Here is a 25264-nt window from a genome sequence, read left to right as displayed (position 1 = left end):
GGTCGTAACGTGTGAAGGAGGATCTACTACACATACCTTTTAATCGATGACGGATGTTCGAACTATTTAGCTAAATAATTCACTTGTTTTACAGTAGTGTTCCGCACGCACTGCTGAGCGCGCACTGCCACTTGAAATGATAAGCGTGCGGATGGTGAGGGCGGTCCGTCCAACAAGACTACTGCAACTGTTGTTAAGTCTATCAACGTGAAATGGTTCATATACTAATATATAAAAGACTATGCTTTAAAAAGCCACCTTCCAACACACTTAGATCATAGTCAAAGTTACTACATTTTCTGTGACTGCTCATAATCAAAATGTTCTGTCATCTTAAGCACACCATCTGTGATTGCCGGGGCTATAGGATTGTTATCACGGTTAAACGTTTGTTTGAACGTGGCACTAATTTTCCTTGTCATCACGACAAAATTAAAATTTAGCTGAAGTTATAGACTATACCATAGATAGCCATTAAGCGATTATTTAAAAAGATCCGTTCTCTTCCACCTGGAGAAAAACCAACGGACATCTCTGTCACAGTTGGCAGGCAGAGTATAGTTTTCCTGTCCTCCACCCACCGTATCCTTCGGAACACCGTACAACCGACACCAGTTGCCGCTGCTGCAGTCCCAGCCGGTCAAAACCTTCATACACGGACGCACACTGCCCCCTTCTGGTAAGTAAGTGCCAAACAAGTAAGACAAAATAGTATCCTACCATTTTTAATTGCTGAATTTAATTAGTTATCTGATAGAAAGGGGATAATGATTTACATGTTTATTTATACGTATTTATACACCATGATGGGGGGTTAAATTTCCCACTTGGCAACCCTCCACTACACCGCCCCTTGTTTGTGTCACGTGACACCACCACGATCCCTCACGTTTATTTTCTGGTGGACTGTAGCGGATTTGAGGGGGGAATTGACAGTAGTTACCTCAACCCACCCCCTCTGCAACCTGGCTTCAGGTAAGCTATGCATATTGAGAATCCTCGACGGTCGAATCATAACGTAGGCTATACTCTCTTTTTGGTAAAAGCTCGCTAGCTAATCCCTCTTCCAAGCATCTGATCTTTGACCATCCGGTCACATTAACCAGACAGGATTAAAACAAAAAGCGAAAAAGTTTCTTGTCAGTAGTTCTCTGCACTTCCGTTGTTTACCTTTTTCTTCTTCCTGTAGATGCATTTTGAGGTTGACCGCAAATGGTCCCTCGTGATTTAGCGTTAAGTGCTTGGACCAAACACACTCATACATAAGGAGAGGACAGACATAAACCAATGAATGATGGAAGGCATTTTTTTTTTTTTACCAATGCTACCTATCTAGTAGAGCTAAAGCTAGCTAGCAGTGGGTCATGCAGAAGTGTTGGAGCCAGCTAGCCATAGTAGCCAGATCCTTGATTATATGTTTGGGGATGCATATATCATGCGCGTTTAATTGTCCAGTGTTCGGTCCTCCAACCGGTCATTTAAGGTCGTCATGAGCACCGTGAAAATAATTGCAATGTCTTCCGCATTTAATTTATGATTAGCTGTATATTTCACAGTTATCAGAAAATCTTCAAATACGTTACGCTTTCCTTTCAATGAGTATGATTGCATCTGACCTCGCGGGCATCCTTTTTCATCCACCTGCCTGTGCTCCACCTTAAAAACTGATGTCATTGCTCGTGCAGTTTGCATTTACGTCAACAACATCGGCCACTGAACAGAGGCTTTCTTCGTTTTCCGTATGCTTCACACAAATGGGTACCAAGATTAACAAACGGGATTTACCAGCCGGGAATATTACAAAGAATATGTTTGGACGCAGACACTAACTGCCTTCTATTTCGATATAAACGGGGACAGGAAAAAGACCGAGCGACCCGGCAATATATCACCGGTAACTCATTTTATTTACCTTGGCAGGGTTTTTCATGCTGTTATTTGAGATAGATGGTGTTAGGGGTTGGTGTGCATCACAGAAACGCATAACAAGGCACCGATACGCATTTTAAAAGACAAAGAAGGCGTTTGACGGAAACCATAGCACACAGACTCATCAGGGAAATGTCTGGATGTCTGGAAGCCTTCTATTGTGCTGAGTCAGTAAAGGGAAATGTACGGTTCACCTCGCGATGGGGAAAAGGGCTGCTTTAACTCTGGTTGCATGATAACGGATGATGGTTGGACGTCTGAAGCATTCATAATATGACAACATCTGGCTTGTTAGGTTTGAACACAATGGTCGCAGAAGGTTGAAACGCTCCTTCGCCTAGGGCATTTAAACGTTATGAGTCTGATGTATCGGTGTCACATGCTGGGAACCGTGTGTTTGAGTCCTGCATTGCGATGAACAGATGCCCGTGACATATGAGATGGTTATCCATTGGTGGCTTCCTAATAGTTTTGTTGAGGGAGGTTTGTGTTTTGTGCAGCGGGGGATGTTGAAATTAAGATGCTGCGTCCGTGTGTCTCGTAAAGGGAACAGTGGGTGACCATCGCTGCATCACGTGTGGAAGAACCAGTTACTGTGGCAACCGTGTTCTTCTTAGACACCACAACATGCTCAAGAGGAAAAGTGTTTAGATTATAAAGATAGATTATTGAACTCTCTCATTGATGGATCTACCTAGATTATTATAGAGCTAGATGATAACGATTGTCAGTTTACATTTCTAGCCTGCTTCTAAAACACACTGTTGCAGTCATATTCCAATGCAGATGTATGCACCCCATAGGGATGTCCCTGTGAACCCTAGACGCAAGACAAGAGACTGCAAGCCACGAACACAGTGTTTCTGAGACTTGGGAGTTTATATAAAGCTCAAGGTTAGACATGAAATCTTATCCTCTAGTTTGCTCAGGTTGCCATATAAAACCCTCTCCTTTGTGCTGGTCTTCTGCCTCGCTCGTGTCAGGTTGCCCACGAGAGGCAGAAGGAATACTCGTGTTCATTAGAACACTGCAGTTAAAAAGGAATGTTCATTAGATCACTGTGTGGTCATAAGGAACACTCGTAAGAATGCTCATGTTCATTAGAACACTGTGTAGTCATAAGGAACACTCATAAGAATGCTCATGTTCATTAGAACACTGTGTGGTCATAAGGAACACTCGTAAGAATGCTCATATTCATTAGAACACTGTGTGGTCATAAGGAACACTCGTAAGAATGCTCATGTTCATGTTCATTAGAACACAGAAGGAAGGAAATGAGAACTGATCCAACAATCTGAAAGAGGATAGGCCAGAGGAAGTGAGGTTGCAACGGAGAATGTCCCGGCCTTCTAATGCTTCAGCACACAACCTCTCACCCTGCCAGGCTGCCGCAAGCTCACCGCTAAACCTGACACAAGACAACCAAACCCATTATCCTTCACTGAGGCTGATTAGCTGATAATGGCTGGTTAGCAACGCAAGCTTGACCAATGAAAACATTGAAGCAGCTTCGAAAAATTCTGTCCCCTAACCCCTTAATAAAGATTCAAGAGCTGGCCTAATTAGACTGGAAACATTAGCTTGATTAGCCTCACGTGAAGTTTCTCGGTACTGAAAGAGGACTTCGCTTGCACGCTGTTTTCATTTTTTTTAATAGGTGAAAAACACTTGTAATTGCAACTGCTGTTAACAAACCCCAGTCAGCCCACAGCACGACACACAAACCCCATCTACCCTGACAGTGGATGTCATGTAGTGAAGTGTTGACAGTTAAAATACCTTGTCAGCATCCACCTCCATCCTCCTGACACAACTCAAGTGTTGTAGTTGCCGGGACAGGTAGAACTGTCAGCTGGTAACGACAACCGGTTTTGGCACGTGCCAAGTCAATCATTATCCTGTAGTCCAGCCAGCCAGCCAGCTCATCGACGCTGTGACGTGACATTTGGTGACTTTGGCGAATGTGGGTGTCTGTATATCAAGAAAAAATGTGCTTTATAAAACCAAATGAGTGTGTGTTTGGATATTTAACCTCATGTATTCATGTATTGTACTTTTATGAACAACTTTGTGCATACATGTACTAGACAAGACATCTGACTGCATATTGTCTGTGTCTGTCCTGTCTGTCTGTCTCTCTGTCTGTCCTATCTGTCTGTCTATCTGTATCTACGCGTCTGTGTGTGTATCTGTCTCCGTGTATCTGTCTCCGTGTGTCTGTGTGTGTATCTGTCTCCGTGTCTGTGTGTGTATATCTGTCTCTGTGTGTGTGTCTCCGTGTGTGTGTGTGTCTCCGTGTGTATATCTGTCTCCGTGTGTGTATGTCTGTGTGTGTATATCTGTCTCTGTGTGTGTGTGTCTCTGTGTGTGTGTGTGTCTCCGTGTGTGTGTGTGTCTGTGTGTGTGTGTGTCTCTGTGTGTGTGTGTGTCTCCGTGTGTGTGTGTGTCTCCGTGTGTGTGTGTCTGTGTCTCCGTGTGTGTGTGTGTCTCTGTGTGTGTGTGTCTGTGTCTCCGTGTGTGTCTGTGTCTCCGTGTGTCTGTGTGTGTGTGTGTCTCCGTGTGTGTGTGTTCCAGTCCCCCAGTGAGTGGCCCAGGCAGGCAGCAGTGTCTCCGTGTGTGTGTGTTCCAGTCCCCCAGTGAGTGGCCCAGGCAGGCAGCAGTGTCTCCGTGTGTGTGTGTTCCAGTCCCCCAGTGAGTGGCCCAGGCAGGCAGCAGTGTCTCTGTGTGTGTGTGTGTTCCAGTCCCCCAGTGAGTGGCCCAGGCAGGCAGCAGTGTCTCTGTGTGTGTGTGTGTTCCAGTCCCCCAGTGAGTGGCCCAGGCAGGCAGCAGTGTCTCCGTGTGTGTGTGTTCCAGTCCCCCAGTGAGTGGCCCAGGCAGGCAGCAGTGTCTCTGTGTGTGTGTGTTCCAGTCCCCCAGTGAGTGGCCCAGGCAGGCAGCAGTGTCTCCGTGTGTGTGTGTTCCAGTCCCCCAGTGAGTGGCCCAGGCAGGCAGCAGTGTCTCTGTGTGTGTGTGTTCCAGTCCCCCAGTGAGTGGCCCAGGCAGGCAGCAGTGTCTCTGTGTGTGTGTGTTCCAGTCCCCCAGTGAGTGGCCCAGGCAGGCAGCAGTGTCTCTGTGTGTGTGTGTTCCAGTCCCCCAGTGAGTGGCCCAGGCAGGCAGCAGTGTCTCTGTGTGTGTGTGTTCCAGTCCCCCAGTGGCCCAGGCAGGCAGCAGTGTCTCCCCAGCGAGGAGCCACCATGGAGGGGGGGGGCATGCAGCTGGTGAACCGCGACGGCCACAGCATCTCCCACAACTCCAAGCGGCACTACCACGACTCCTTCCTGTCTATGAACAGGATGCGCCAGCGCAGCCTCCTGTGTGACATCGTGCTGCACGTCTCCAACAAGGAGATCAAGGCTCACAAGGTGGGCCTGGCCACCTGCAGCCCTCACACACACACACACACACACACACACACATTGACACTCACTCTTGCACATATGTTCACTGACAGATCTTTCTCTGTTTCTCTCTTTTTGACATTCTCCTCTCTCTTGTCTCTCTCTCCCCCCCCCCCCCCTTGTCTCTCTGTCTCCAGGTGGTCCTGGCCTCCTGTAGTCCCTACTTCCACGCCATGTTCACTAGTAGGTGTCCTGACGCCGAGCCTGTCATGTCTGAGTGTGAGTGTGTGTGTGTGTGTGTGCCGTGTGTGACCGCGTCCACACTCGTGGGTTCTGTGTGTGGTTCTGTGGGTTCCCTGTGTGGTTCTGTGGGTTCTGTGTGTGGTTCTAAGCGTGCTGCCTGTTTCCGGTCCTGCAGATGAGATGTCGGAGAGCAGGCAGACCCACGTGACTCTGCACGACATCGACCCCCAGGCCCTGGAGCAGCTGGTGCAGTACGCCTACACAGCGGAGATCGTGGTGGGGGAGGGCAACGTGCAGGTAGGGGGAGGAAGGAGGCCCAGGACTGCTCAGTCACACAGGGGTTCCCAGTCCCCCCCCAGTACCACTAAACTTAAACAGCTCCTTCACAAAGCAAGGCCCCCCTCTCTCCTCTCCCCCCAGACCCTGCTCCCTGCAGCCAGTCTGCTGCAGCTGAACGGGGTTCGGGACGCCTGCTGCAAGTTCCTGCTGAGCCAGCTGGACCCGTCTAACTGCCTGGGCATCCGAGGCTTCGCAGACACGCACTCCTGCAGTGACCTGCTCAAGTCCGCCCACAAGTACGTCCTGCAGCACTTCGTAGAGGTGGCCAAGACAGAGGAGTTCATGCTGCTGCCACTGAAGCAGGTAGGACCGACCAGGGGGAGGGGGAAGGGGGAAGGGGGGGGGGGGTGTTCCAAGACCAAGGAGTTCATGTTGGGGTGATGGTGGTTAGGATTGCGTGGGTGGGTGTGTGTGTGTGTGTGAGGTGATGGTGGTGTGTGTGTGTGTGAGGTGATGGTGGTGTGTGTGTGTCCTCTCCTCGTGTCAGTCAGCGTCTCTGCAGCGGTTTAGTCACCCTGTCCTGTTGCCACGCCAGCGTCACCGTGACAACTCAACGTCATTGAGTTGTCACGCCGACTCCTCACAGCCATCACTTATTCATGGCCAGTCCGCCTGGTTGTTGCCATGACAGCAACAGGGAGGGAAGCTACTGGAAGGGGGGGGTCGATGACAATGGCGTCAGGTTTGAGTATAAGAATGTGTTCATTTAGCACCTTTTTCAAAGTGACATACCTCTTGATTTCAAAAGTCACATTTGATGATTCAAATGAGCTTTGGCCAGAGATGCACGTGTGTGTGTATGGGTGTGCGTGTGTGCATGGGTGTGTGTGCATGGGTGTGTGTGCATGGGATGTGATCCTGAGTCTGAGCTGACATCTGGACAGTGATGCAACTCCCTCCCTCCCTCCCCCCCTCTCTCTGTACAGCTGTTGTCTGAGTTCTGCAGGTGTATCCATACAGCTCCATGGTTTCTGTCTTATCTCTCCTCTCACTGTGTGTGTGGAAAACAATAGTTACGATATTGATTATTGTATTTTTTTTTTGAAAGGTTGATCAAATTCTTTTTTTTTTTAATACATTTTCGAGAAAAAAAGTTCTGAAAGGTTATTTACGAAAAAAAGAAAAACGAGAGAGAGAGAGAGAGAGTGTCCTAGTACAGTCTAATCCAACTCCTGGTCCGTTCTAGCTCCTAGCCATACACCATCTAGTCCAGCCCAGTTGTCTGGGAGCACTGCCAACCTTTCCTGGCTGCAGCCATGTACCCACACACACACACACACTCAGATACACACACACACACAGAAACACAAATATGCAAAACATCCTATCAGTTTAATTTAAGTATCTAATTTAGTCACTCTTGGAAAAACCTTCAGTCAGAGTGCAGCCTAGTGTAGTTGTGGGTGTTGTGAGGGGTCAGGTGGAATCCAGGGTCCGGGGGCACCCTCTCCTGGGAGGTAGGCCTAAGGACGCTTAATTGATGGGATCAAGTAAACAGGTGTAACTCATATTCCTGATTGTGCTTGCTTTAAAAGGTCCCGATTAGATGAAGGAAAGGAGAGTGGAGCCGGAGAATGACTGGTGCAACGGCGGTTGAGGGACCACCGGAGAATTGTCCAATTACTGATAGTCTTTGTTTGACGCAAAGTGTTTATTTTGCCCGTTTTGAATACCTAGTACGGCAGTGTGTCTACTAGCGTGCTGGATCCGCTAAAAAGAGAAAAAAAAAAATATAACTGAAGTATTGCTGCAACTGACCGTCTCAGCATCTCATTTTTGCTGTCCTGCACCCGGGGGGGAAACGTACTCGGTGACGGGAGGGGACGAATCGTCACAGTGTGTAAAGATGTGTGTAGTTAGTGTGTATAATATCTGGTTGTGACTTTCATGTAGTCATGTTTTTGTGCCCCCCCTCCCCCCAGTCTGAATGTGCCCCCCCTCCCCAGGTCCTGGTCTCCAGTGACAGTCTGAATGTGCCCCTCCCCAGGTCCTGGTCTCCAGTGACAGTCTGAATGTGCCCCTCCCCAGGTCCTGGTCTCCAGTGACAGTCTGAATGTGCCCCCCCTCCCCAGGTCCTGGTCTCCAGTGACAGTCTGAATGTGCCCCTCCCCAGGTCCTGGTCTCCAGTGACAGTCTGAATGTGCCCCCCCTCCCCAGGTCCTGGTCTCCAGTGACAGTCTGAATGTGCCCCTCCCCAGGTCCTGGTCTCCAGTGACAGTCTGAATGTGCCCCCCCTCCCCAGGTCCTGGTCTCCAGTGACAGTCTGAATGTGCCCCCCCTCCCCAGGTCCTGGTCTCCAGTGACAGTCTGAATGTGCCCCTCCCCAGGTCCTGGTCTCCAGTGACAGTCTGAATGTGCCCCTCCCCAGGTCCTGGTCTCCAGTGACAGTCTGAATGTGCCCCCCCTCCCCAGGTCCTGGTCTCCAGTGACAGTCTGAATGTGCCCCCCCTCCCCAGGTCCTGGTCTCCAGTGACAGTCTGAATGTGCCCCCCCTCCCCAGGTCCTGGTCTCCAGTGACAGTCTGAATGTGCCCCTCCCCAGGTCCTGGTCTCCAGTGACAGTCTGAATGTGCCCCCCCTCCCCAGGTCCTGGTCTCCAGTGACAGTCTGAATGTGCCCCTCCCCAGGTCCTGGTCTCCAGTGACAGTCTGAATGTGCCCCCCCTCCCCAGGTCCTGGTCTCCAGTGACAGTCTGAATGTGCCCCTCCCCAGGTCCTGGTCTCCAGTGACAGTCTGAATGTGCCCCTCCCCAGGTCCTGGTCTCCAGTGACAGTCTGAATGTGCCCCCCCTCCCCAGGTCCTGGTCTCCAGTGACAGTCTGAATGTGCCCCCCCTCCCCAGGTCCTGGTCTCCAGTGACAGTCTGAATGTGCCCCTCCCCAGGTCCTGGTCTCCAGTGACAGTCTGAATGTGCCCCTCCCCAGGTCCTGGTCTCCAGTGACAGTCTGAATGTGCCCCCCCTCCCCAGGTCCTGGTCTCCAGTGACAGTCTGAATGTGCCCCTCCCCAGGTCCTGGTCTCCAGTGACAGTCTGAATGTGCCCCCCCTCCCCAGGTCCTGGTCTCCAGTGACAGTCTGAATGTGCCCCCCCTCCCCAGGTCCTGGTCTCCAGTGACAGTCTGAATGTGCCCCTCCCCAGGTCCTGGTCTCCAGTGACAGTCTGAATGTGCCCCTCCCCAGGTCCTGGTCTCCAGTGACAGTCTGAATGTGCCCCCCCTCCCCAGGTCCTGGTCTCCAGTGACAGTCTGAATGTGCCCCCCCTCCCCAGGTCCTGGTCTCCAGTGACAGTCTGAATGTGCCCCCCCTCCCCAGGTCCTGGTCTCCAGTGACAGTCTGAATGTGCCCCTCCCCAGGTCCTGGTCTCCAGTGACAGTCTGAATGTGCCCCCCCTCCCCAGGTCCTGGTCTCCAGTGACAGTCTGAATGTGCCCCTCCCCAGGTCCTGGTCTCCAGTGACAGTCTGAATGTGCCCCCCCTCCCCAGGTCCTGGTCTCCAGTGACAGTCTGAATGTGCCCCTCCCCAGGTCCTGGTCTCCAGTGACAGTCTGAATGTGCCCCTCCCCAGGTCCTGGTCTCCAGTGACAGTCTGAATGTGCCCCTCCCCAGGTCCTGGTCTCCAGTGACAGTCTGAATGTGCCCCCCCTCCCCAGGTCCTGGTCTCCAGTGACAGTCTGAATGTGCCCCTCCCCAGGTCCTGGTCTCCAGTGACAGTCTGAATGTGCCCCTCCCCAGGTCCTGGTCTCCAGTGACAGTCTGAATGTGCCCCTCCCCAGGTCCTGGTCTCCAGTGACAGTCTGAATGTGCCCCTCCCCAGGTCCTGGTCTCCAGTGACAGTCTGAATGTGCCCCTCCCCAGGTCCTGGTCTCCAGTGACAGTCTGAATGTGCCCCTCCCCAGGTCCTGGTCTCCAGTGACAGTCTGAATGTGCCCCCCCTCCCCAGGTCCTGGTCTCCAGTGACAGTCTGAATGTGCCCCCCCTCCCCAGGTCCTGGTCTCCAGTGACAGTCTGAATGTGCCCCTCCCCAGGTCCTGGTCTCCAGTGACAGTCTGAATGTGCCCCCCCTCCCCAGGTCCTGGTCTCCAGTGACAGTCTGAATGTGCCCCCCCTCCCCAGGTCCTGGACCTGGTCTCCAGTGACAGTCTGAATGTGCCCCCCCTCCCCAGGTCCTGGTCTCCAGTGACAGTCTGAATGTGCCCCCCCTCCCCAGGTCCTGGTCTCCAGTGACAGTCTGAATGTGCCCCCCCTCCCCAGGTCCTGGTCTCCAGTGACAGTCTGAATGTGCCCCTCCCCAGGTCCTGGTCTCCAGTGACAGTCTGAATGTGCCCCCCCTCCCCAGGTCCTGGTCTCCAGTGACAGTCTGAATGTGCCCCTCCCCAGGTCCTGGTCTCCAGTGACAGTCTGAATGTGCCCCCCCTCCCCAGGTCCTGGTCTCCAGTGACAGTCTGAATGTGCCCCTCCCCAGGTCCTGGACCTGGTCTCCAGTGACAGTCTGAATGTGCCCCCCCTCCCCAGGTCCTGGTCTCCAGTGACAGTCTGAATGTGCCCCCCCTCCCCAGGTCCTGGTCTCCAGTGACAGTCTGAATGTGCCCCCCCTCCCCAGGTCCTGGTCTCCAGTGACAGTCTGAATGTGCCCCTCCCCAGGTCCTGGTCTCCAGTGACAGTCTGAATGTGCCCCTCCCCAGGTCCTGGTCTCCAGTGACAGTCTGAATGTGCCCCCCCTCCCCAGGTCCTGGTCTCCAGTGACAGTCTGAATGTGCCCCTCCCCAGGTCCTGGTCTCCAGTGACAGTCTGAATGTGCCCCTCCCCAGGTCCTGGTCTCCAGTGACAGTCTGAATGTGCCCCTCCCCAGGTCCTGGTCTCAAGTGACAGTCTGAATGTGCCCCTCCCCAGGTCCTGGTCTCCAGTGACAGTCTGAATGTGCCCCTCCCCAGGTCCTGGTCTCCAGTGACAGTCTGAATGTGCCCCTCCCCAGGTCCTGGTCTCCAGTGACAGTCTGAATGTGCCCCTCCCCAGGTCCTGGTCTCCAGTGACAGTCTGAATGTGCCCCCCCTCCCCAGGTCCTGGTCTCCAGTGACAGTCTGAATGTGCCCCTCCCCAGGTCCTGGTCTCCAGTGACAGTCTGAATGTGCCCCTCCCCAGGTCCTGGTCTCCAGTGACAGTCTGAATGTGCCCCCCCTCCCCAGGTCCTGGTCTCCAGTGACAGTCTGAATGTGCCCCTCCCCAGGTCCTGGACCTGGTCTCCAGTGACAGTCTGAATGTGCCCCCCCTCCCCAGGTCCTGGTCTCCAGTGACAGTCTGAATGTGCCCCCCCTCCCCAGGTCCTGGTCTCCAGTGACAGTCTGAATGTGCCCCCCCTCCCCAGGTCCTGGTCTCCAGTGACAGTCTGAATGTGCCCCTCCCCAGGTCCTGGTCTCCAGTGACAGTCTGAATGTGCCCCCCCTCCCCAGGTCCTGGTCTCCAGTGACAGTCTGAATGTGCCCCTCCCCAGGTCCTGGTCTCCAGTGACAGTCTGAATGTGCCCCTCCCCAGGTCCTGGTCTCCAGTGACAGTCTGAATGTGCCCCTCCCCAGGTCCTGGTCTCCAGTGACAGTCTGAATGTGCCCCTCCCCAGGTCCTGGTCTCCAGTGACAGTCTGAATGTGCCCCTCCCCAGGTCCTGGTCTCCAGTGACAGTCTGAATGTGCCCCTCCCCAGGTCCTGGTCTCCAGTGACAGTCTGAATGTGCCCCTCCCCAGGTCCTGGTCTCCAGTGACAGTCTGAATGTGCCCCTCCCCAGGTCCTGGCCTCCAGTGACAGTCTGAATGTGCCCCTCCCCAGGTCCTGGTCTCCAGTGACAGTCTGAATGTGCCCCTCCCCAGGTCCTGGTCTCCAGTGACAGTCTGAATGTGCCCCTCCCCAGGTCCTGGTCTCCAGTGACAGTCTGAATGTGCCCCTCCCCAGGTCCTGGTCTCCAGTGACAGTCTGAATGTGCCCCTCCCCAGGTCCTGGTCTCCAGTGACAGTCTGAATGTGCCCCTCCCCAGGTCCTGGTCTCCAGTGACAGTCTGAATGTGCCCCCCCTCCCCAGGTCCTGGTCTCCAGTGACAGTCTGAATGTGCCCCTCCCCAGGTCCTGGTCTCCAGTGACAGTCTGAATGTGCCCCTCCCCAGGTCCTGGTCTCCAGTGACAGTCTGAATGTGCCCCTCCCCAGGTCCTGGTCTCCAGTGACAGTCTGAATGTGCCCCTCCCCAGGTCCTGGTCTCCAGTGACAGTCTGAATGTGCCCCTCCCCAGGTCCTGGTCTCCAGTGACAGTCTGAATGTGCCCCCCCTCCCCAGGTCCTGGTCTCCAGTGACAGTCTGAATGTGCCCCTCCCCAGGTCCTGGTCTCCAGTGACAGTCTGAATGTGCCCCTCCCCAGGTCCTGGTCTCCAGTGACAGTCTGAATGTGCCCCCCCTCCCCAGGTCCTGGTCTCCAGTGACAGTCTGAATGTGCCCCTCCCCAGGTCCTGGTCTCCAGTGACAGTCTGAATGTGCCCCCCCTCCCCAGGTCCTGGCCTCCAGTGACAGTCTGAATGTGCCCCCCCTCCCCAGGTCCTGGTCTCCAGTGACAGTCTGAATGTGCCCCCCCTCCCCAGGTCCTGGTCTCCAGTGACAGTCTGAATGTGCCCCTCCCCAGGTCCTGGTCTCCAGTGACAGTCTGAATGTGCCCCTCCCCAGGTCCTGGTCTCCAGTGACAGTCTGAATGTGCCCCTCCCCAGGTCCTGGTCTCCAGTGACAGTCTGAATGTGCCCCTCCCCAGGTCCTGGTCTCCAGTGACAGTCTGAATGTGCCCCCCCTCCCCAGGTCCTGGCCTCCAGTGACAGTCTGAATGTGCCCCCCCTCCCCAGGTCCTGGTCTCCAGTGACAGTCTGAATGTGCCCCTCCCTAGGTCCTGGTCTCCAGTGACAGTCTGAATGTGCCCCCCCTCCCCAGGTCCTGGTCTCCAGTGACAGTCTGAATGTGCCCCTCCCCAGGTCCTGGTCTCCAGTGACAGTCTGAATGTGCCCCTCCCCAGGTCCTGGACCTGGTCTCCAGTGACAGTCTGAACGTGCCATCAGAGGAGGAGGTGTACCGAGCCGTGCTGTGCTGGGTCAAACACGACACGGACGCTCGCCGCCAACACGTTCCCTGGGTGAGGACTCCTCCTCCACGCCTGCCCTCTCTCTCCATCTCTCTCCCTATGTCTCTCTCCCTCCCTCTCTTCCTATGTCTCTCTCCCTCTATCTCCCTATGTCTCTCTCTCTCCATCTCTCTCCCTCTATCTCCCTATGTCTCTCTCTCTCTCCATCTCTCTCCCTATGTCTCTCTCCCTCCCTCTCTTCCCATGTCTCTCCCTATGTCTCTCTCTCTCTCCCTATGTCTCTCTCCCTCCCTCTCTCTCCCTGTGTCTCTCTCTCTGTCTGTGTTGGGGAGGTTCTGTGTTGGCTCAATGGGGTGTGTTAGTTGTCACCATGGAGTGTCGGTAAGAACACTGGACGATGAGGCACAGGCTTTCTTTCCTTTCCTTTCCTTAATGAACTTGATGTGGTAGTTATATTGTGTTTGTGAGTGTATGTATGTTTGTTTGTGTGTGGTCTGAAACAAAGGGAATATACAACTATAAGTGATACAAAGTAAACATATACACATACATATATATCTACACAGTTTGTAACAAGCCCGAAATTAGGGCACACCAGTTGAACAGATAAAGGGCTAAGCTAGCATCAGCAGTTTATGCTAATGTACGCACCAAACGATACCTCTAATTACAACTGAACGTCGGAGGGCTATCTCCGCTTTCTTGACATCATAACATGTACAACACAACACAGGCATAAACCAATACGGAACAACAAAGCAATGACACACTTACTTCGTATTCATTGACGCACACGAAGAACAAATGAAACTATAAACTTCCTCACAGTACAAACACAACGAGCAACTCTCGCTCCCATGTCAATGTCTGTCGCTCTCGTCTCACAACGTTGCTATTGGCTCGCTGAGGCATGTCTCTCACGTGCACAGAGGATGCAACATCATGTCTCGCACTCGGCCAAAAGCACGTGTCCTATCCACTCTCTTTTACAGTCTGTGTCTCTCTCTCTCTGTGTCTGTCTCTCTCCGTCTCTCTCTCTCTCTCTCTCTTATCCCTCTCTGTAATTCATCTCTTCCTCTCTCTCTCTGTCTGTCTCTCTCTGTCTCTCTCTCTCTCTCTGTAATTCATCTCTTCCTCTCTCTCTCTGTGTCTGTCTCTCTGTCTCTCTCTCTCTCTCTCTGTGTCTGTCTCTCTCTCTCTCTTTCTCTCTCTCTCTCTCTCTCTCTCTCTCTCTCTCTTATCCCTCTCTGTAATTCATCTCTTCCTCTCTCTCTCTGTGTCTGTCTCTGTCTCTCTCTCTCTCTCTCTCTCTCTCTCTCTCTCTCTCTCTCTCTGTGTCTGTCTCTCTCTGTCTCTCTCTCTCTCTCTCTCTCTCTCTCTCTCTCTGTGTCTGTCTCTCTCTGTCTCTCTCTCTCTCTCTCTGTGTCTGTCTCTCTCTCTCTCTCTCTCTCTCTCTCTCTCTGTCTCTCTGTAATTCATCTCTTCCTCTCTGTCCCCCCCAGCTGATGAAGTGTGTGCGTCTGCCCCTGCTGCGGCGGGACTTCCTGATGAGCAGCGTGGACACGGAGCAGCTGGTGCGTCATCACTCGGAGTGTAAGGACCTGCTGATCGAGGCGCTCAAGTTCCACCTGATGCCGGAGCAGCGCGGCGTGCTGGCCAGCAGCCGCACGCGCCCACGCCGCTGTGAGGGAGCCAGCCCCGTGCTCTTCGCCGTCGGTCAGTGTTCCTCCGAAGCTACCCCCCAGGGTACACACACACACTCATATACCCCTCACTACCCCCCAGGGTACACACACACATTCATAGACATACACCCAGGGTACACACACACACACACACTCATATACATACAGGTAACCCCCTCCTCACACACAAATACTCATATACATTAATTTATTCTGTATACCTGCACTAACCCTCCCCCCCGTGTGTGTGTGTGTGTGTGTGTGTGTGTGTGTGTGTGTGTGTGTGTGTGTGTGTGTGTGCGCGCTGCAGGCGGAGGCAGCCTGTTTGCGATCCACGGTGACTGCGAGGCGTATGACGCCCGCACTGACCGCTGGCACATGGTGGCTTCGATGTCCACACGCAGGGCCAGAGTCGGCGTGGCTGCCATCGGCAACAAGCTGTACGCCGTGGGAGGGTAAGGTCCTCACCATGACCCCTGGCCTTCATCACTGTGACCCCTGACCTCTTCAGACCACCTCTGCCTTACTCAGTTGTGTTCAAGTAGCATGACATAATTCATGTTATACTTCAAGTGTATACTGTTGCTGCTGGCTCCTCCCCCAGGTATGATGGCACCTCCGACCTTGCAACCGTGGAGTCCTATGACCCCGTCACCAACACCTGGCAACCGGAGGTCTCCATGGGAACCAGGCGGAGCTGTCTGGGCGTGGCTGTGCTGCACGGGCTCCTGTACGCCGCCGGCGGTTACGACGGAGCTTCCTGTCTCAACAGGTACGGCCCCAACTGACTCCAATAGGAACAGTCCTAACTGACTCTTACACCAATAGGAGCAGTCCTAACTGACTCTTACACCAATAGGAACAGTCCTAACTGACTCTTACACCAATAGGAGCAGTCCTAACTGACTCTTACACCAATAGGAACAGTCCTAACTGCCTCTTACACCAATAGGAACAGTCCTAACTGCCTCTTACACCAATAGGAACAGTCCTAACTGCCTCTTACACCAATAGGAACAGTCCTAACTGCCTCTTACACCAATAGGAACAGTCCTAACTGCCTCTTACACCAATAGGAACAGTCCTAACTGCCTCTTACACCAATAGGAACAGTCCTAACTGCCTCTTACACCAATAGGAACAGTCCTAACTGCCTCTTACACCAATAGGAACAGTCCTAACTGACTGTACATAGTAAAACATTATTGCCCCCCCCCCCAGTGCGGAGCGGTATGACCCCCTGACCAGCACCTGGACCTCCATCGCTGCCATGAGCACCCGCAGGAGATACGTCCGTGTGGCTACACTCGGTACGCAGGGCCTCCACCCCTTCTCCTCACAACCTCTACTCCTCTCACCGCCTCCCCTCCCATCCTGTCCTCCTCCCATCCTCTACTCCCCTCCCCTCACCTTCTCCTTACTTCCTCTCTCTCTCTCTCTCTCTCTCTCTCTCTCTCTCTCTCTCTCTCTCTCTCTCTCTCTCTCTCTCTCTCTCTCTCTCTCTGGGTAGTAGTTGTAGTGACTCTGTCTCCTGCAGATAGCAGTCTGTACGCTGTTGGAGGCTACGACAGCTCGTCCCACTTGGCGACCGTGGAGAAATACGACCCACAGGTAAACACCCCTCTCTCCAGTACCAATGCCACCAGACAACAGGAAACAGAAGAAGTTATCACATTTTTCACAAGTGTGCCTGGTGAATACAGACTGTTCCTAGACTCCGACCACCGAAATACTGCTAGAACTACACACTGCTAGAACTACACACTGCTAGAACTACACACTGCTAGAACTACACACTGCTAGAACTACACACTGCTAGAACTACACACTGCTAGAACTACACACTTATGATCCTCGATCTGCAGTTGTACCTTCTACATGCACTATTTCTACGTCGCTTTGAATAAAACCGCCCCGCTGAATGAATAAACACAGTAACCATGCCAACCAATGCAATCCCCTTTCCCCTCCCGCTGCGTTCCTATTGGCCGAGCAGAGCAACGCCTGGACGGCCATCGCCAACATGCTGAGTCGCCGTAGCAGCGCTGGCGTTGCCGTGCTCGAAGGCCTGCTGTACGTCGCTGGGGGCAACGACGGAACCAGCTGTCTGAACTCCGTGGAGCGCTACAACCCCAAGAACAACGTGTGGGAAGCCGTGGCCCCCATGAACATACGCAGGTGGGCGGAGCCTTCGACTCCCTCTCCTCTTCATCCCTCCTTATCTCCCTCACCTCTCCTCATCTTCTTCACCCTTCCTCCTCGTTCTCACATACGCAGGTGGGTGACCTCCTGACCCCTGAGGTGAACCCCTCATCTTCCTCATCTCATCTTCCTCTCATCATCCTCACCTCCTCTCAAAGCTGCAGGTTTTTTTCTCCTGACATCTTTTCTCTCTCTCTCTCTCTCTCTTGCTCTCGCTCTCTCTCTCGCTCTCTCACTCACACTCAATCAATCAATCTCCCACCTCCCTTAGGAGTACCCACGACCTGGTTGCCATGGACGGCTGGCTGTACGCGGTGGGCGGCAACGACGGCAGCTCCAGCCTCAACTCCATTGAGAAGTACAATCCCCGTAGCAACAAGTGGGTGTCGGCGTCCTGCATGTTCACACGCCGCAGCAGCGTGGGCGTGTCCGTGCTGGAGCTGCTAAACTTCCCCCCCCCCTCCTCGCCCACGCTGTCCGTGTCCTCCACCAGCCTCTGACACGCGGCGGGAGCACGGCTAGCTAGCGCTGACTCTGGCCACGCCCCCCGGCCCGGCCACGCCCCCCGCCCGGCCTGGGGCTCTGCCCCTGCACAGGCCAGGTCTGGGAAAAGACGCAACTGCTCTGTGTGAGAGGGGGGGGGGGAGAGGAGGGAGGAAAGTTAGAGAGAGAGGGGATGGAGAGTTAGAGAGAGAGGGGGAGAGAGAAGGGGAGAGAGTTAGAGAGAGAGGGGGAGAGAGTTAGAGAGAGAGAAGGGGAGAGAGTTAGAGAGAGAGGGGGAGAGAGTTAGAGAGAGAGAAGGGGAGAGAGTTAGAGAGAGAGGGGGAGAGAGTTAGAGAGGCGGAGAGAGTTAGAGAGAGAGAGGGGGGGAGAGAGTTAGAGAGAGAGAGGGGATGGAGAGTTAGAGAGAGAGAGGGGATGGAGAGTTAGGGAGAGAGGGGGGATGGAGAGTTAGGGAGAGAGGGGGTGGAGAGTTAGAGAGAGAGAGAGGGGGTGGAGAGTTAGAGAGAGAGAGAGGGGGTGGAGAGTTAGGGAGAGAGGGGATGGAGAGTTAGAGAGAGAGGGGATGGAGAGTTAGAGAGAGAGAGGGGATGGAGAGTTAGAGAGAGAGGGGATGGAGAGTTAGAGAGAGAGGGGATGGAGAGTTAGGGAGAGAGGGGGTGGAGAGTTAGAGAGAGAGAGAGGGGGTGGAGAGTTAGAGAGAGAGAGAGAGAGAGAGAGAGAGAGAGAGGGGGTGGAGAGTTAGGGAGAGAGGGGATGGAGAGTTAGAGAGAGAGGGGATGGAGAGTTAGAGAGAGAGGGGATGGAGAGTTAGAGAGAGAGGGGATGGAGAGTTAGAGAGAGAGGGGATGGAGAGTTAGAGAGAGAGGGGATGGAGAGTTAGAGAGAGAGGGGATGGAGAGTTAGGGAGAGAGGGGATGGAGAGTTAGAGAGAGAGGGGATGGAGAGTTAGGGAGAGAGGGTATGGAGAGTTAGAGAGAGAGGGGATGGAGAGTTAGAGAGAGAGGGGGAGAGAGAAGGGGAGAGAGTTAGAGAGAGAGGGGGAGAGAGTTAGAGAGAGAGGCGGAGAGAGTTAGAGAGAGAGGGGGAGAGAGTTAGAGAGGCGGAGAGAGTTAGAGAGAGAGAGGGGGGGAGAGAGTTAGAGAGAGAGAGGGGATGGAGAGTTAGAGAGAGAGAGGGGATGGAGAGTTAGGGAGAGAGGGGGGATGGAGAGTTAGGGAGAGAGGGGGTGGAGAGTTAGAGAGAGAGAGAGGGGGTGGAGAGTTAGAGAGAGAGAGAGGGGGTGGAGAGTTAGGGAGAGAGGGGATGGAGAGTTAGAGAGAGAGGGGATGGAGAGTTAGAGAGAGAGAGGGGATGGAGAGTTAGAGAGAGAGGGGATGGAGAGTTAGAGAGAGAGGGGATGGAGAGTTAGGGAGAGAGGGGGTGGAGAGTTAGAGAGAGAGAGAGGGGGTGGAGAGTTAGAGAGAGAGAGAGAGAGAGAGAGAGAGAGAGAGAGAGAGAGGGGGTGGAGAGTTAGGGAGAGAGGGGATGGAGAGTTAGAGAGAGAGGGGATGGAGAGTTAGAGAGAGAGGGGATGGAGAGTTAGAGAGAGAGGGGATGGAGAGTTAGAGAGAGAGGGGATGGAGAGTTAGAGAGAGAGGGGATGGAGAGTTAGAGAGAGAGGGGATGGAGAGTTAGGGAGAGAGGGGATGGAGAGTTAGAGAGAGAGGGGATGGAGAGTTAGGGAGAGAGGGTATGGAGAGTTAGAGAGAGAGGGGATGGAGAGTTAGAGAGAGAGAGGGGATGGAGAGTTAGAGAGAGAGGGGATGGAGAGTTAGAGAGAGAGGGGATGGAGAGTTAGGGAGAGGGGGGATGGAGAGTTAGAGAGAGAGAGATTTGGAGAGGGGAGGAGCGTACAATTGGGGAAGAGTTAGAAGGGAGGAGAGTTTGGGAAATGAAGTGAGGTAATAACCCGACCAGTTAGAGGAGGGGTGGACAGAGAGAGTGAGGTAGAGTCGGGTGTGTGTTGGGAGAGAGAGTGGCAAGAAGACGTCCTACAGTATGTGAGAGAGACTGCCCCCTGCTGGGCTCACTGTTAAACTCCAGCATCAAGATACCAGCTCCTCGTCTCCAGAACAACCTCAGACCAAACCTCACTGAAGAATGGGAAAAACAAGAACGAAAAAAAAACAACAAAAAAAAACATCCCACTCCTCTAATCTCTTCATCATCCTGCAATCCAGCGCCTTGGAAACACACTTCCTTTAGCCGTGGCAGTCACTTCCTGTTTCCTGTTTCATCATCTAGCAAACTGTTAATGTTTTTCTGTTTGTTTCAGCATTAATATTGTCGTTCTCTTTTTTATTTTTATTTATATATATATATATAATTTTTGCAATAATGTATAAAGTATATTGAATGAGTGTATCTTGGGAATGCAGCAACAGACTGGTTCTGGCTTGCACGTGTTAGGCATTGTGTCCCTGCAAGGGTTAAAATAATAATACTATTGTAGTGCTGCTTAGTCACTGTAGGTGCCAGTGACGGGCCATGTTATTAACGAGGGGTTAACCCCCCACACACACTAACGGTGCATGAACTCCACCCTGTCATGATCAATCAAATCACTGGAATCTATTAACGACTTTGTATATCCTTTTGATAAGAACAGAAAATATTACGTCAGATTTCCTATTTATTTAAATGTGTATATATATATATATATAAATAAAAAAGCATAATATATATATATATACCTTAGCACTTTCCAATATTTTACAAATAGGCCTATGCTTTTTTAGAGAGGCGTTTTTTGTTTTGTTTTGTGCAGATCCTGTAGGGAGCCTGTTTGGGAGGACGTGCTTGGCGGGTTTGTTGAGTGTGGTTTTGTTTGTGTTTCAGTCGAGGGATTTGAGATCAGGACCTCCTAATGTACCATGTTTGGCTGTAACATCGCCATAACTCGGAAGAGTTGATTTTCAAAAACAGTGTTTGCACATAAGCCATCGCGGAATAAGTACCTGACATATAATGATTTAAACGGTTGTTTTTAGATTGACGCTGCCACTGAAAATACTTGTCATCCACTGCCACGAGCATGAGTTAACAAATGTCATTATACTTAAGCCATGTCCATCAGTCTTACTGTCGTGTGCAAGCTCAGATGTTAAACAGCTATGGGGTTAGTTAGATTAACTTTGTAGGCCTGATCTCATACACTGTAGCGGTGTTATTATTTCACTTACGACAGGTAGGCTACCGAATGGCTTCATAACGGCTTCATAACGGAACAGAACGTAGAAAGTCAATACTAAGACAAGCGTAGCTACTCGTTTAACAGCAACGAGTAAAGCATGTGAACTGTTACATTTATGACCTATACGATGCCGTCATCCTCTTCGTATTTTGTTGTCCCTTACTCAGACCTCAGCGCGCGACGCTGAACAGAGCAGACATCATTAACGGCAACGGTTAGAGAGCGAACGTGTACCGACCGGTCCCTATGACTCTGGCTGTGATGACGTCTCTTACGTCAGACCGACGGTGTTCAGAGACTTTGCAACGTTTCGGAAATAACCCACCGTCCCGAACGAAACCAAACCGTTTTTTTTTTGTTAACACTGAATATTGTCCTGGAAGTACAGTAGCCTAGTCGAAGTGTGTAAGATAATAACAGAACTTCAAACATCTGAAGCATATTTGAGCATATTGAGGAAAAACCTGATTTATTTAATACGTAGCGCAGTGATAAAGATTTCAAACTTCTAAGAAGTTATCTTTTTATCCTTTTTTTGAAGGATTTTAGTTTATATGATTTTGTTACCCTGGAGACAACAATATTTACGGTTAGCTAGAAGCAGGATTGGTGACGGTTGTGGTGGTAGAATGTGATGATGAAGAATGTTGCTGTAAACCTGACCTGGGTCTTGAGAGAACTTTTGCTCATCACTAGACACTGGCCTTCCTTCCACAGATCTAAATGTACATAAATTGCCCCCTCAAATCCAAACGTGCAATGTAAACTTGGCAGTAACTTTTTTCTTTTCATTCAGCACATTATTATTTGTTGTGAAGTGTATTGTTTATTTATAATGTTCAATTTTGTTATATTTATGAGGGGAAAGTCAAGGAGGAAACTTAAGTTTTGCACTATTGTGAAATGGAGCAATACACTGTATTAAAAAAATTAAAGGTGTTTTCAGGTGTGAAAAGAGAATGATTGTGACTGGAGTGTTTTCAACTACTGTATGTCTGGGAAGAAGGTTGTGTTGCTAACGGTGTTTGTGTGTGCGTGTGTGTGTTGCTATGCTCAGTACAGTATCATCTAGTAGTCTACCTTCCCAGCATGCCCTCTCATGCTGATCAACGCGGACAGCTGAACACTCTCACTTTACCCTCATGATGACCTCAGACACATAGCATGCACACCTGTGCCTGCCTCCACGCACACACACAAACGGTGAACCAGACCGACACACACACACTGACACACACCTACACAAACCGACACACACTCACACACACATGCATAGACACTGATTTACACACACATACAGACTCCAAACGAACCAGACATACACACAGACCACACACGCAAATAGACATTGGTGAAACCGTGTTTGAATAGATAGCCGTGATAGTAGTACCCTATTCAAAATTTTTTGTGTGTGTGGATAGGTGGGTAAATGTGTGTATGTGTGTATATGGATGGTTTGTGTTGTCCGAACAAGTCACCCCTCCTCCAGTGCTTCTAGAAGGTGATGAGTTACCAGCCCGGTGGCCAGGTCACACATGGAACGTTTCCAGAAACTCAAATTCGTGTTCCTTTTCACGGGACCGAAGACTACCGATGACGCCCCGAACTGCTCTAGCCCACCGAGCTCAAGCCTGTGCCACGTTTTGTTTGGTTTCGTCTATGTTTATAGTTCTCAGGTAAAGTAACTCATTACACACACACTTCTGTAGAATGACAGGTTTCCAAACGTTGGCAGTTATAAGTATGACTCCATGAGATAAACAGCTCCAGGTAATTGGAAGTTTGACTTCCTTGATCTGTGTTCATGTTTCAGTGGAAATGTGCATTTGTTCCTCATAGCGAGAAGAAGGAAATTAAACCCCAAAATATTTAGACATAAACCCACAGCCTCATTTGTGTCTGTACATCCCTACTGTTGTTCAAATGTGGCTGACATCTCAACCGATTTTTCCAAGGGAGACAAAAAAAGAAAATTAATTTGTATCTGACTGATGTGAACTTCAAAGACAGCGTGGATCTGCTTGAGGCTGTTTTATTGCCGTCCGCTGTGAGAACTTTGGCACGGCTGGTTGTCTCTTGGACACCTGATGTTGGCACCCCTGTCTCCAGGGTTAGGGGCCTGAGGTGTGACTCTCCCCCCGCTCCTCTCCCTCCCGGAGTCTGAATCAACACAGAGGTGTGTGTGTGTGTGGGGGGGTTGTGGGGGGGGCTTCCTGGGGGGAAACAAGAGTTCAACCCCCCTCCCCCCCCCACACGCAAGGAGGCTACTGTGGACGAGGATCACACACACTCAGAGCTATATACATTCATAAGGCATACATACACACACTCAGACCTATATACATTCATAATGCCTACATACGCACACACTCAGACCTATATACATTCATAATGCCTACATACACACACACTCAGACCTATATACATTCATAATGCCTACATACACACACACTCAGGCCTATATACATTCATAAGGCATACATACACACACACTCAGACCTATATACATTCAAAAGGCAAACATACACACACACTCAGACCTATATACATTCATAAGGCCTACATACTGTACATACACACTCACAAACCCTTAGAAACCTTTTTTGAGAAAATATTTTTTCGGAAATATCGTCAAAAACGTTTTCTCACATATGTTTCACAAATATCTTTCCACAATTTAAGGATTGAAAGTAAAAAGTAAAGTACTGATACCAGAAAAATCTACTTAAGTACAGTAACAAAGTATTTGTACTTTGTTACTTCCCATCCCTGCTCACACATTTGGCCACATGCACACTGTTATCTAAGTAATTTGGTGAGATATGGTTTTTAACACCCTGAACATAGGATACCCACTCACATCTTTAGTAAATTAAATGAGATGCCATGTGCTGTTAAACCAGAGAACATATTTGAGGTCGGAAAATTTGAGGTGTTTTTGCTTTCAAAAACAAAGTTTTTCTGTTACTCATGCGGCCCCATTAAAGTGATGAAGCTTTTCTGAAGTAATTTTCTTCGTCCACAGAAACCGATGTGAGAAGCAAATGCAGACTCATATGATAAGTATTCAGGGTCAGAAAACAATGTCGGCCATGAGTCAATCCAAACAACTCATGCGTCCAGTCAGTAGACAGCAGTAACTAATTTCCCCAAAGTACTACGTAGGGCAAAATATGAATAGCCGGTGTTGTTTTAGTAGGCCTACAATGCTGTTTGTGTTGGCAAAGCACCCACACTTTCTCTTTCTTCTCTTTCTGAAATGAGACACAACGTTCAAAGAAGATTTGGCAGATACCGGATTTGTTGGGAAATAAGAGATGAAACATCATACGAGGGCCCACTCAAAATAAATGAAGCTTTTGACAAAGTTTACGCGGTGCACGTGTCAGTATCTGCACTGAAACCTGTGGGGGGTTTTCACAGCAGAGCAGACTCATTTCACTCCCAACCTCGGCTCGCGCACTTCTTTCTCTTCCTGAATCCAACGGAATTTTGGAAACCAGAGCGCGCACCGGCTATTCTTCCAGTCTGTCAAAAGCTCGTTATAAATTATTCCCGCGGTCGACACCGTGTGTGACAGACAGGCGTGCGCGACAGACAATTTGATACAATTTGATAAATAATCTATGGATTATTAACATATAGTGGCATGTGACATTAGTGCTATTTGGGTTTTTGGTTTTATAAAGCACTAGGTGGTAGACTCCATTAAACCACGAAATGTTAAATAGCATGTTACATCAAAATTAGAATAATTTACAAGCATTGTACTCCCAATCATCTGCAGTGGTGCCAAGCTTTAATCTATCAAATTACTCTCAACACCCCTGTTTTCAGACAGTTCTTCTTTAGTTAGATTAAGATTCATACAACACCCTTTTGTTTCACTAGTATAGGAGCTCTGCTGTGTATTCCCTCCTCGCCTGATTAAATCAGCCTACCATGGAGAAGACCTCCAGACACATACAGTTTCTCCTTGAGGGTTTTAGGGTGAAGGTTTGATTTGATGTTGGGGTGTCCAGACAGGCCTGGGGTTGTAATCAGGTTGTAATCTTGGAGACTGGAGGCAGACAGACTGACACAGCGGGTTTTGACGACCTGTTGAGTGCTGTGAGCCTGGGGAAGATCTGTTCAAACTAACCGGTTTAGCAGGTCTGAATTACCTGACAGTTGTTGTAAGTGTGTGTGTGGGTGTTTGTGCGTGTTTGTATGAGTGCATATGTGTGTGTGCGTGCCTGTTTTACATCATGACTACGACTTCAGGGCAGACGTTGACAGAAACCTGACCTAAGATCTGGAGTGTGAGATGAGGCCAGGATGATGGAGAGAGATGATTCACCCCCTCTGACTGACCACACCATCATCGTCTGAAGAAGTATGGAGTATGTGTGTATTTAGCCGTTTTTTCTTTTTCTGTCGGGCAGTAGATACATGAGAATGTGTTTATATTAAGAGTCCAACTGTCACCTCCCAAAAGGAATGTGTGTTGACACAGTAGAGAACGCACTAATGCCCTTTTTTTGCAACTTCATAAGCAAACAGCAGTCTAAACAGGAGTCTGCTTTTAAGTAAATTAGAAGTTTTGAATACAGAGAGAGAGACAGAGAGATAGACAGAGAGAGACAGAGAGTGAGAGAGAGAGAGGGACATCCTGTT

General features: G+C 50.9%; 1 protein-coding gene across 5 annotated transcripts; it reads left to right on the top strand.

Moving 5' to 3' along the window:
• The first annotated feature begins 857 nt into the window (after nt 1-857).
• On the top strand, nt 858-17556 carry klhl17 (kelch-like family member 17). Of its 5 annotated transcripts, none has more exons than XM_062460314.1 (14): nt 858-975; nt 4731-4754; nt 5136-5333; nt 5507-5588; nt 5728-5849; nt 5973-6194; nt 12920-13036; nt 14488-14701; nt 14981-15125; nt 15275-15442; nt 15892-15980; nt 16208-16281; nt 16667-16848; nt 17144-17556. In XM_062460314.1, exons 3-14 carry the CDS (start codon nt 5166-5168, stop codon nt 17370-17372), a joined length of 1812 nt encoding a protein of 603 aa, XP_062316298.1. In that variant the 5' UTR covers nt 858-975; nt 4731-4754; nt 5136-5165; the 3' UTR covers nt 17373-17556. The 5 variants fall into 5 exon arrangements, with proteins under 5 accessions (XP_062316298.1, XP_062316296.1, XP_062316300.1 ...); XM_062460312.1 differs by lacking the exon at nt 858-975 and adding an exon at nt 1066-1894; XM_062460316.1 differs by lacking the exon at nt 858-975 and adding an exon at nt 1070-1894 and having other exon boundaries at nt 5507-5552.
• Nucleotides 17557-25264: the final 7708 nt, after the last annotated feature.

The sequence above is a fragment of the Osmerus eperlanus genome, chromosome 4, assembly GCF_963692335.1.
Source record: "Osmerus eperlanus chromosome 4, fOsmEpe2.1, whole genome shotgun sequence".
NCBI classification, from domain to species: Eukaryota; Metazoa; Chordata; class Actinopteri; order Osmeriformes; family Osmeridae; genus Osmerus; species Osmerus eperlanus.
This window is presented reverse-complemented; position numbering and strand designations above follow the sequence as displayed.